The sequence below is a fragment of the Oncorhynchus keta genome, chromosome 10 (genome assembly GCF_023373465.1).
Source record: "Oncorhynchus keta strain PuntledgeMale-10-30-2019 chromosome 10, Oket_V2, whole genome shotgun sequence".
Taxonomy (NCBI): Eukaryota; Metazoa; Chordata; class Actinopteri; order Salmoniformes; family Salmonidae; genus Oncorhynchus; species Oncorhynchus keta.
Window position 1 is genome coordinate 37,897,982 of NC_068430.1, and position 12,252 is coordinate 37,910,233.

General features: G+C 48.0%; 1 protein-coding gene across 4 annotated transcripts in view; it reads right to left on the bottom strand.

The window, feature by feature from the left end:
• The window catches only part of LOC118388177 (low-density lipoprotein receptor-related protein 1-like), a 176,937-nt gene that overhangs the window by 27,020 nt on the left and 137,665 nt on the right, over nt 1-12,252 (bottom strand). For all 4 annotated transcript variants that reach the window (XM_052526961.1, XM_052526959.1, XM_052526960.1 and 1 more), the window contains exons 42-56: nt 10,744-10,933; nt 10,021-10,225; nt 9,712-9,904; nt 8,782-8,913; nt 8,464-8,592; nt 8,241-8,360; nt 8,012-8,125; nt 7,212-7,358; nt 4,332-4,454; nt 4,097-4,213; nt 3,825-3,953; nt 3,167-3,289; nt 1,813-1,953; nt 1,389-1,576; nt 1,027-1,210 (exon numbers count right to left, since the gene is read on the bottom strand). In XM_052526961.1, the coding sequence (XP_052382921.1) occupies nt 1,027-1,210; nt 1,389-1,576; nt 1,813-1,953; nt 3,167-3,289; nt 3,825-3,953; nt 4,097-4,213; nt 4,332-4,454; nt 7,212-7,358; nt 8,012-8,125; nt 8,241-8,360; nt 8,464-8,592; nt 8,782-8,913; nt 9,712-9,904; nt 10,021-10,225; nt 10,744-10,933 (2,235 nt within the window). The remainder of the gene's footprint in view (nt 1-1,026; nt 1,211-1,388; nt 1,577-1,812; nt 1,954-3,166; nt 3,290-3,824; nt 3,954-4,096; nt 4,214-4,331; nt 4,455-7,211; nt 7,359-8,011; nt 8,126-8,240; nt 8,361-8,463; nt 8,593-8,781; nt 8,914-9,711; nt 9,905-10,020; nt 10,226-10,743; nt 10,934-12,252) is intronic.

Sequence of the window (12,252 nt, forward strand, 5' to 3'; positions counted from 1 at the left end):
CAACCCCCCTCCACCCCCTCCAGCTCTTACCACCTCACAACCCCCTCCACCAGCTCTTACCACACCTCACAACCCCCTCCACCAGCTCTTACCACCTCACACCACCTTACCACCTCCACCCTCCACCAGCTCTTACCACCTCACAACCCCCTCCACCAGCTCTTACCACCTCACAACCCCCAACCCCCTCCACCAGCTCTTACCACCAGCTCACAACCCCCTCCACCAGCTCTTACCACCTCACAACCCCCTCCACCAGCTCTTACCACCTCCACAACCCCCTCCACCAGCTCTTACCACCTCACAACCCCCCTCCACCAGCTCTTACCACCTCACAACCCCCTCCACCAGCTCTTACCACCTCACAACCCCCACAACCCACCAGCTCTTACCACCTCACAACCCCCCTCCACCAGCTCTTACCACCTCACAACCCCCCACCAGCTCCACCAGCTCTTACCACCTCACAACCCCCTCCACCAGCTCTTACCACCTCACAACCCCCCTCCACCAGCTCTTACCACCTCACAAACCCCAACCCCCTCCACCAGCTCTTACCACCTCACAACCCCGCTCCACCAGCGCTTACCACCTCACAACCCCGCTCCACCAGCTCTTACCACCTCACAACCCCCCTCCACCAGCTCTTACCACCTCACAACCCCCCTCCACCAGCTCTTACCACCTCACAACCCCCCTCCACCAGCTCTTACCACCTCACAACCCCCCTCCACCAGCTCTTACCACCTCACAACCCCCCTCCACCAGCTCTTACCACCTCCACATCCCCCCTCCACCAGCTCTTACCACCTCATATGCCCCCCTCCACCAGCTCTTACCACCTCATGCCCCCTCCACCAGCTCTTACCACCTCATATGCCCCCCTCCACCAGCTCTTACCACCTCATATGCCCCCCTCCACCAGCTCTTACCACCTCATATGCCCCCCTCCACCAGCTCTTACCACCTCATATACACCCCCCACCAGCTCTTACCACCTCATACCCCCCCTCCACCAGCTCTTACCAGAGGTGGACTTGCAGATAGTGGGGTCACTGGGGCTGAGCTGGAAGCCCTCCACACAGAGACAGTGGAAGGATCCGTGGGTGTTGATGCAGCGCTGGGTGCAGGGGTAGCTGGTCGTACACTCGTCTATGTCCACGCACGTCTTCCCATCATCCTTCAGACGGAAGCCAGGGTGGCATCTGCACTGCACGACCACACAGGAGAGGAGAGGTAAGGCTGTGTGTACTACTTCACAATGTTTAACCTTTCCGACAAATAGTTGTTACGTAGTTGACACTATAAAATGGCAATGACTACAGATGAACAGTCATCACGGTCAACTATTTATTTAGCAGAGTCTCGAGGTGCAGGCGCGTCCTTACCTTGAAGCCTATCTTGAGGTCCTCACAGAGCTGAGAGCAGCCGCTGAGCTTGCTGTTCAGACACTCATTGATGAAGCAGTTGAGCTCGTCAGTGCCGTCACCACAGTCATCGTTCCGGTCACACAGCAGCGTCTCGTTGACACAGTTCCCGTTGCCGCAAGCGTACACTGTGTCGTTACATTTCTTCTCTGTTTTGGGAAGAGGTGGAGGACAGATTGGAGGATGGTTCAGGAAGAGGAGAATAGAGAGTTAACATCTAAGGAAGAGGGGGCTTGGCTCACACATTGGCCTAAATCCAATATTGCAATTTAGCAGGGATTTAGTAAATCCCTTACAATTCCTTGCAAATAGTGGGCTGAGATGGAGATCTCTTAGGGCCCAGAGAAAATAGACAGTTAGCACCATCTGTGAGTGTGTGTCTAACCTGGGCCGTTGCAGTGGGGGTTCTTGGGGGCTTCATCAGAGCGGTCGTGACAGTCGAACTCTCCGTCACACTCCCAGGAGCTTTGGATGAGGCAGCGCCCGTTGGCACAGCGGAACTCATTGGATCCACACGTAGGGTACTCTAAAAGGAGAGACGAGTGATTGGTTGGTTGATTAATTGCATTTTTTCTATACAGTTATGTCACTGGTAGGCCTATCATATACACTGTATATACAAAAGTATGCGGGCATCCCTTCAAATGAGTGGATTCGGCTATTTCAGCCACACCCGTTGCTGACAGGTGTATGAAACTGAGCAGACAGCCTTGCAATCTCCATAGACAAACATTGGCAACAGAATGGCCGTCCTGAAGAGCTCAGTGACTTTCAACGTGGCACCGTCATAGGAAGACACATTTCCAACAAGTCAGTTTGTCAAATGTCTGTCCTACTAGATCTGCCCCCAGTCAACTGAAAGTGCTGTTATTCTGAAGTGGAAATGTCTAGGAGCAACAACGGCTCAGCTGCGAAGTGGTAGGCCACACAAGTTCACAGAATGGAACCGCCGAGTGCTGAAGCACATTGCGAGTAAAAATCGTCTGTCCTCGGTTGCAACACTCACTACCAAGTTCCATTGAACTCTAGAGCAGTGAAAACGCGTTCTCTGGAGTGAGGAATCACGCTTCACCATCTGGCAAATCTGAGTTTGGCGGATGCCAGGAAAACTATACCTGCCCCAGTCTATAGTGCCAACTGTAAAGCATGGTGGAGGAGGAATAATTGTCTGGGACTGTTTTTCATGGTTCGGGCTAGGCCCCTTAGTTCCAGTGAAGGGAAAACTTAACGCTACAGCATACAATGACATTCTAGACGATTCTATGCTTCCAACTTTGCGGCAACAGTTTGGGGGAAGGTTCTTTCCTGTTTCAGCACGACAATGCCCCCTGTACACAAAGTGAGGTCCATACATAAACGGTTTGTCGGGATCGGTGTGGAAGTACTTGAGCCCTGACCTCAACCCCATCAAACACCTTTGGGATGAATTGGTACGTCGACTGCGAGCCAGGCCTAATCGCCAAACGTCAGTGTCCAACCTCACCGCAACAATGTTCCAAAATCTAGTGGAAAGCCATCCCAGAAGAGTGGAGGCTGTTATAGCAGCAAAGGTGGGTCCAACTCCATATTAATGCCCATGATTTTGGAATGAGATGGTCGACGAGCAGGTGCCAGATACTTTTGGTCATGTAGTGCATCATGAAAACAGAATATTCATTCCAAATGTTTAAGGATTAACACAATGATACTATGATAGTGTGTGAGTGTAAGAGGGGGTACAACAGGGGACATCCACTCACCACACTCCAGGGACTCGTCAGAGCCGTCACTGCAGTCTTTGTCATGATCACACACAAAGTGCTTGGGGATGCACTGTTTGTTCTGACACATGAACTCATTCTCATCACAGGTGTTGTTGAACACTGAGACACAGACGGACAGACAGTTAGTCAATAAGCTACTGCATTATCAAAATAATCTGTATACCAGCAAGTAAGTATTTGATAATGATTGCACAAATAACTTCTGTTAAACTCAAATTGCTTAACATTGTTTGGGGTTAAGTAACATCTCCCATAATTCCATAGGTAAAGATGTATCCAGTCAATAGTCCTCCATCCTCCTCTGATCCACTACTCACCACATCCAGCCTTGACACTCTGATCCACTACTCACCACATCCAGCCTTGACACTCTGATCCACCACTCACCACATCCAGCCTTGACACTCTTGATCCACCACTCACCACATCCAGCCTTGACACTCTTGATCCACCACTCACCACATCCAGCCTTGACACTCTGATCCACTACTCACCACATCCAGCCTTGACACTCTGATCCACTACTCACCACATCCAGCCTTGACACTCTGATCCACCACTCACCACATCCAGCCTTGACACTCTGATCCACCACTCACCACATCCAGCCTTGACACTCTGATCCACTACTCACCACATCCAGCCTTGACACTCTCATCCACTCCGTCAGGACAGTCCTTGTCCCCGTCACACTTCCAGTGCTGGGGGACACACACATGAGAGCCAGGACACTGGAAGGCATGTGGACTACACGTCTTATTCTCTGTCAGGAGAGGTGTGGGGAGGAGGGGAGACAGATATGGGGCAAGGGTATTACTCTTGGGTGCATTCGTTTTGAATTCGTCTAGTATTTCCAATTGAGTGACCTCCCTGTTAGAGATTGTGTGTGGCGTGAATCACACTCACTGCACTTGCTGCCCTCGTCAGTCCCATCACCACAGTCGTCAGCGCCGTCACACACCCAACGGTTGGGGATACAGCGGTGGTTGCCGCATTCAAACTGGCTGGCCGAGCAGAACTTATCTAAAGGAGAGAGAGAGACCAAAGAGGGTGGTGCAATGAAGAGAAAGAACATCTGTCAGAAATGTGTGGTGAAAGACTACAGTGATCAGCAGTCCAGTAAGAAGCCATCTGAACTGACCACAGTGTGTCTCGTCAGCTCCGTTCTCACAGTCGTTCTCCTTGTCGCAGGTCCAGCTCATAGGGATACAGCGACCACTAGGACACGCAAAGAATGAAGCAGGACACTTGGTCTTCCTCCGGTCTGCTCGACAAACAGATGGACAGATAGTGGTTCATCAAAACAAATGTTATTGGTCGCATACACACATGTAGCAGATGTGTAGCGAAATGCTTGTGTAATAACTCCAACAGTGCAGTAACATCTAACAATTCACAACAATAAACGCAAATGTAAAAGTAATTAAAGGAATATATATATAAATATTAGAATGAGCAATGTTGGAATCTCAAGTGTATATTACACTACCTTTCAAAAGTTTGGGGTCACTTAGAAGTGTCCGTTTTAGGTCTACTAAAATAATTTATCAGAAATAGGCCAGCATCCCAGAGTCGCCTCTTCACTGTTAACGTTGAGACTGGTGTTTTGCGGGTACTATTTAATGAAGCTGCCAGTTGAGGACTTATGAGGCGTCTGTTTCTTAAACTAGACACAAATGTCCTCTTATTCAGTTGTGCACCGGGATATCCCACTCCTCTTTCTATTCTGGTTAGAGCCAGTTTGCGCTGTTCCTCTGAAGGGAGTAGTACACAGCATTGTACGAGATCTTCAGTTTCACGGCAATTTCTCTCATGGAATAACCTTCATTTCTCACAACAAGAATAGACTGACAAGTTTCAGAAGAAAGTTACTTGTTTCTGGCCATTTTGAGCCTGTAATCGAACCCACAAATGCTGATGCTCCAGACACTCAACTAGTCTAAAGAAGGGCAGTTTTATTGCTTCTTTAATGAGCACAACTGTTTTCAGCTGTGCTAACATAATTGCAAAAAGGGTTTTCTGATGATCAATTAGCCTTTTAAAATTATAAACTTGGATTAGCTAACAACGTGCCATTGGAACACATGAGTGATGGTGGCTGATAAATGGGCCTCTGTACGCCTATGTAGATATTCCATTCAAAATCAGCCGTTTCCAGCTACAATAGTAATTTACAACATTAACAGTGTCTACACTGTATTTCATCTTGTGAAGATGCTGGAGGAAACAGGTACAAAAGTATCTATATCCACAGTAAAACAAGTCCTATATCGACATAACCTGAAAGGCCGCTCCGCTCAGTTCCAAAACTGCCATAAAAAAGCCACACTACGGTTTGCAACTGCACATGGGGACAGATAGTACTTTGGAGAAATGTCCTCTGGTCTGATGAAACAAAAATAGAACTGTTTGGCCATAATGACCATCGTTATGTTTGGAGGAAAGAGGGGAGGCTTGCAACCGAAGAACACCATCCCAACCATGAAGCACGGGGGTGGCAGCATAATGTTGTGGGGGTGCTTTGCTGCAGGAGGAACTGCTGCACTTCACAAAATAGATGGCATCATGTGGAGGAAGATTATGTGGATATATGGAAGAAATATCTCAATACATCAGCCAGGAAGTTAAAGCTTGGTCGCAATTGGGTCTTCCAAATGGACAATGACCCCAAGCATACTTCCAAAGTTGTGGCAAAATGGCTTAAGGACAACAATGTCAAGGTATTGGAGTGGCCATCACAAAGCCCTAACCTCAATCCTATAGAAAATTTGTGGGCAGAACTGACAAAGTGTGTGCGTGCAAGGAGGCCTACAAACCTGACTCAGCTACACCAGCTCTGTCAGGAGGAATGGGCCAAAATTCACCCAACTTATTGTGAGAAGCTTGTGGGAGGCTACCCGAAACGTTTGACCCAAGTTAAACAATTTAAAGGCAATGCTGCCAAATACTAATTGAGTGTATGTAAACTTCTGACCCACTGGAATTGTGATACAGTAAACTATAAGTGAAAAATTATGTCTGTAAACAATTGTTGGAAAAATGACTTGTGTCATGCACAAAGTAGATGTCCTAACCAATTTGCCAAAAACTATAGTTTGTTAACAACAAATTTGTGGAGTGGTTGAAAAACGAGTTTTTATGACTCCAACCGAAGTGCATGTAAACTTCTGACTTAAACTGTATATACAGCAATAGTTTAAAAGAAGGGCCTTGACTAGAATACAGTATATACATATGAAATTAGTAAAACAGTATGTAAACATTATTAAAGTGATCAGTGATTTCATGTCTGTGTACATAGTGCGACAGCCTCAGCTTGAGTAACAGGGTAGTGGGCGGCTAGTGACAGTGACTAAGTACAGGGTAGTGGGCGGCTAGTGACAGTGACTAAGTACAGGGTAGTGGGCGGCTAGTGACAGTGACTAAGTACAGGGTAGTGGGCGGCTAGTGACAGTGACTAAGTACAGGGTAGTGGGCGGCTAGTGACAGTGACTAAGTACAGGGTAGTGGCCGGCTAGTGATGGCTATTTAACTGTCTGATGGCCTTGAGATAGAAGTTGTTTTTCAGTCTCTTGGTCCCAGCTTTGAGGCACCTGTACTGACCTCACCTTCTATAACATTATAGTAGGGTGGCACTAAATAGGGAAGTTTATGGAACAAGAGTAGCATGTTGATTAGCACGTTTGTTTTACGAGAATACTTATTTACTGACAAACAATTCTACTTTTAATGACATTTCTAATCTTGCAGTTTTGTGATATCTTAGGTCCTCTTTACTTTTCGTACTCATCTTGAATTTGGGAGAGTTTAATAGACTTGTGCCATGTGTTAATGAAATGTTGGTGTTTTAAAGTGAACTCTGGGGGCTCCCCTTACAGCTGGTTGCCTTAAAGAGATATGCTGAATCAGTCCACAAGCACAACAGTCTGAAAACTTTTCAAATGTTGCAGCTTATTGTGTATCTGTGTTTGGGCATGTGTGCTGTGTCTATGAGTGCACGTGCGTGCGCATGCGTGTTCACCTGGGCAGTTCCTCTCGTCGGAGTAGTCTCCACAGTCATTGGCTCCGTCACACACCCAGGAGGATGCGTAGCAGAGGCTGGTGAACTCACACTTCTGGAAGGTCACACCCTTCACCCCCAGCCGGAAGTAGCTGGAACAGTCAGTAGCTGGTGGACAAGGACAGCGGTTACACAGTGAGTATATATATTATAAAGTCAGTCTAAACTCATTTAGTTCATTTAGCTTCAGCATCGTATCTAACTTTACTGACTTTATTGTCCCCATGGGGAAATGTTGATGCAGTGTCATGTACACATTTAAAAATGGCAAAAAAACTGACAATACAACTTTCATAACAGTTAGATACCAAAAAGGAGACTAGCCTGCTGGCCTTACTGGGTCGATAGGAACATCAGGCCAAACTATTTAGGAGGGATATCACGCCTGGCACAAATTCTTGTCTAGTTCTGTTTTTTCCTAACGAGGGGTGCCCTATACCTGCGCCCAGAGGGGAGTAGTTCAAAGGTTGGGTACAGGGGGTGGCTTGGGTCTAAAATGACTTTGTGACCCTTGGAGGGCCCTGACCTTAAAGATCTCATCCAGCTGTAAAGTGACATTGTACATTATGACAGAGCAACTGGTCCAAAATTAAGTCTGGATTAGTGTTATGTCTGATGTTAGGTTTAGCTGAGTCTAGTCTAAAGATTAGTCTGTGTTCTTTCTTGAGTTGAGTCTAGTCAATCCTGAAGCCTGGGTTTGTTCGAGTTCAAACTAAACCTAACAAATCGATTTAACTAGCCTGGCGCCCAAGGTGACTCACAGCAGTTCATCTCGTCGCTGGCGTCCTCACAGTCTACAATCTGGTTACACTTGCTGGAGTTGGTGGTGCAGCCACCGTCTCTGCACTGGAACGTCTCTGCCGTACACAAGGTGGCTGGAACACACACAAATCCACACATTACACTGGTGACAACCATAGAACATTTCCGTAGAACATCCACCCAGACTACCACCTAGTATATACTGCATGACATAGCTAGCCTGCTTACTGTTGCAGAAGAGTTCGTCCGAGTCGTCCCCACAATCGTCCTGTCCGTTACACCAGGAGCTGTGTCCCACACACCTGCCGTTCACACACCGCCTGTAGCCCTTCTTACACACCCGGTTGGCTGAAGACGTACAAAGGGCAAGGAGAAAATAACGTCAGAAACATTCATCACATTATAGCTTATAGAGGTCGTGTAAAAGAATGTGTCCGTCGGTCTCACTCACCGCAGTAGGACTGTTTCTCGTCTGACTTGTCCTTGCAGTGGGCCATGCCGTCACAGGTCAGAGTGTAGTTCACACAGTCTCCATTCCCACACTCAAACTCATCTACACTGCCGCACGTGGTGTTTAGGGCTGAGAGGAAAGAGACACTTCACTTCATAATAAAAAAAACATGGTTTTAGTGCTGAACATTTAAAGTTCAGCCCCATTGGCTGTTCTTACATCATTAATGACATGATAAAATGCCCTCATCCACTCTCCCTCCCCATGTCCCCTAGTTCTCTCATTTCTCCATACCCTTCCCTATTCCCCCTTTCTCACCGATGCAGGTGTTGTCCTCCAGCAGTTTCCTTTCGCCATCGCCACGGCACGTACAGTTGACCCTGCCCTCGGAGGTCAGAAGACACAGGTCCTGACAACCTCCGTTGTTCACCCGACACAGAGAGAACTCACCTACACAGAGAGAGGGTTAGAGTACGCACGCACGCACGCACGCACAGTGAGTGGTCAGAGACCACAACTCTCCATCTACTTGTGTCTAATATAAACTGACACAGTGTAAATGGGATTTGCAGCAATTACCACAGGTTTACTGTGTGTGTTGAGAGTGGGGAGGAGGTAAGCAACTGGGAAGTCAATAGTGGGTGTGTGTGTGTGGGGGGGGGGGGGGTTGAGAGAGACAGGACCATTGATTTGAAGTGATAGAGGGAGATTGGAAACTCAGTGAGATGAACAAGTGTGAATTGAACTGGACGAGGTAGAGAGATGAGGAAATATGTGTTTCATGGGACTGTTGGAGCAGAAGATGGGGAGTGTGTGTGTGTGTGTGTGTCTACAGGGTGATAGATTGGGGCAGTGGAGTCTCAGGTGGTCTCATTCTCCAGGTGTATGGAGCTCCCCTCAGCTGTGTCACACTCTCTGATTACTTCTGGCACCTCATTAACTTTGGTGGCGCAGCAGTGTGTGTGTGTGTGTGTGTGTGTGTGTGTGTGTGTGTGTGTGTGTGTGTGTGTGTGTGCCAGAGGAGGCTGGTGGGAGGACCAATAGGAGGACAGTATCAAACATATGGAAACCATGTTTGACTCTGTTCCATTTCAGCCAATACAATGAGCCCGTCCTCCTATAGCTCCTTCCACCAGCCTCCTCTGGTACATGTACCACTCTGCTTGGCCACACCAACCCCCCACCCCTTTATCTGCCCTAATAAAAAAATATCCACCCAAACCCCACCCTCTTTTGTTGAGAACTCACAGCTATTAGTGTCGTTGGCCACAGCGACGATGCCCATTGGCTGCTGGGGGATGTCGGCTCTGAGGAGTTTCATGTCTCCGCCCACGTACTTGTCGGCCCTGAGGACGGCCCTGCGGACCCAATCGGTCCAGAAGATGTAGTCTCCATACACTGCCAGGCCAAACGGATGGACTGGCTCATTCTTCAACACCACCTATAGGGGGCAGCAGAGATACACACAAAAGTTTAACCATCAAGTGTGTTTCATGTGTGTGGGTGGGTTATTGCGTATACATCATCTGCGAGTGTGTGGGTGCCAGTGTTACTCACGTAGCGGCGGCTGCCATCGTACTCGCAACGTTCGATCTTGTCCAGGGTGGCGTCGGAGAAATAGAGTTTCTCAGCGCGGTGGTCTATGGCCAGGCCGTTGGGGGTGCGGATGTCACTGCCGATGATCACCAGTACATTGTTACCAGACAGGGTGGCACGCATGATACTGGGGGACTGTTCATTCCAGTTGGTCCAGAACATCAGGCTGATGGGTGACAACATGAGGGAACTTACAGTATAGAAGGCAGATGTGTGTAAACGTTCTGATTCAAACAGCACAACTGGTTTGGTGCTTCCCTTCCAACACCATGCAGGTTCCCGCATGAGACATATACTGTATACAGCATACTGAATATATTAGTTCGATTTATCCAAAGAGACATAAAGCTATCTGCTAAATGACCAGAATATATTAAGATTCCAAAAGAGGTGCTGTAGAAGAGGCAGGTACATGGGCTAAACGCTATCCAAGGAGAAAATCTATGAAAATCTACTTACATCTATACTGTACTTCAATCTGTATTCATCCAATTAAAACACCTTATGACAACGGTCAGGATATGGGAATGTTAGCTAGTGTCAGACAAACTGCAACAGACTCATATCAGATACTCACTCCTGACACTAAAGACTTACAAAACCATATCAATTAAAACCCTATGACCTGGGTCAGAAACTTGGAACAGTGCGATTTATGACCCTTATGGTCCAAGAAACACTCACTCCTGACACTCGTCCAGTACAAAGGCCCGGGGGTGGTCGTCTCCAGACATGCTGACCACGGTGTCGCGGTCCCAGGCACCCCAGCGGCTCTGGTTGACCGTGTGGCGGGTGATAGTGGAGGTGGTATAGCTGGTCCAGTACAAAGTGTCCCAGCCACGGTGGTACGCCAGGCCCTCTACCGAACCCACATCTGACGAGGGGGAAAGAGGCAGAGGGGAGGCAAGGGGAGAGAGAGGAGAGAGAGGAGGGAGAAAGAAGGAGGATGAGTGGAGAGAAGGGGGGGGGGCAGGAAGAAAAAACGAAAAGGAAAGAAAGACCGGGAGGGAGGAGAAGAGACAAATACCACGTCAATCCCAGTTGAGTGTTAGGAGGACATGACTCAGGTCTCTGGCAGTAGCACAGAGCTGGCAGGCAGAGTGGAGCTGGATGCCATAGCAGAGGAGGTCCAGAGACTACTCACAGGACACTACTCAGAGGACATGACAGGCCACTGGTAATGATCTAGAACCCTCTGTGATCTAAGGCTTTCATCCAACTAACAGCTCTCCAAAAGGTCACAACATAAATGGCTAACAGCTCGCAGCATATTTCCTTCCACTGCTCTTTTTCATCGATAGTTGGGAGTGTTCACAGCATTTTTGTGCTCCGCAGCCTTCTAATGAGTAACTGGCTGAGTTCAGCCCAGCTCAGCTTAGCTCAGCCCAGTTCAGACGAGAGGAGACTGGGGAGAGGAGAGCTGGCCAAGATAGAGGAACACACTGTACTCTGGTGGTGGAGAAACACACTCCCACAGTCACACACACCCTTAAAGTCTTCCAAGGACACTTTTGGGTTACGCACAGCACACCTACAGTCAACTAATTGTTCCAAAAGACTAATAGTCACCTGCTTGTTATCCCAGTAGAAACAGAGGGACTGGAATGATTTAATAGGCATTCTTCTGAAGCGTTTATGACCTAATAAGTACATCACATGCCTGGCCAGTGTCTCTGGAAGGTGCAACACCAGTTGGGACACTTTTCACTTCACCTCCATCTTTCTATTTCATTACCACAGACATGAGTCACGGACTGGCTAGCAGGGTATTGTGAGAGATTCTGAATGAGACCGAGCTAAGGATCTAAGAGCTGGAGTGCGGAGAGCCCAGGTGTGCGACGTTAAAACAATTCCCTCCGGTTTTCCACTCTCATAAATCAACGTTTTTTTTTAAATGGATAAAGTGCAACACTAAATCTGCTCCCTCAATTCCCTCTCTCCTCTGTGCTTTTAATAAATCGTCAGACTGCAAGGCTCTACACTTTCCTCTCCTTGTTTCCCCCGTTCCTCACACCTTTTAACGGCGGCTTCCCCATCTGTGTATCTCTGCTGTATAGAGGCCCGTCTCTGTCCTGTAAGCCGACTGCAGCAGTTGAAGTTTACAAAGGAGCTGAATTTACGAGCTCGTGGTAAATGTAGAGTTCACCCTCTTATCCTGAGCCACACACACACACACACACACACACACACACA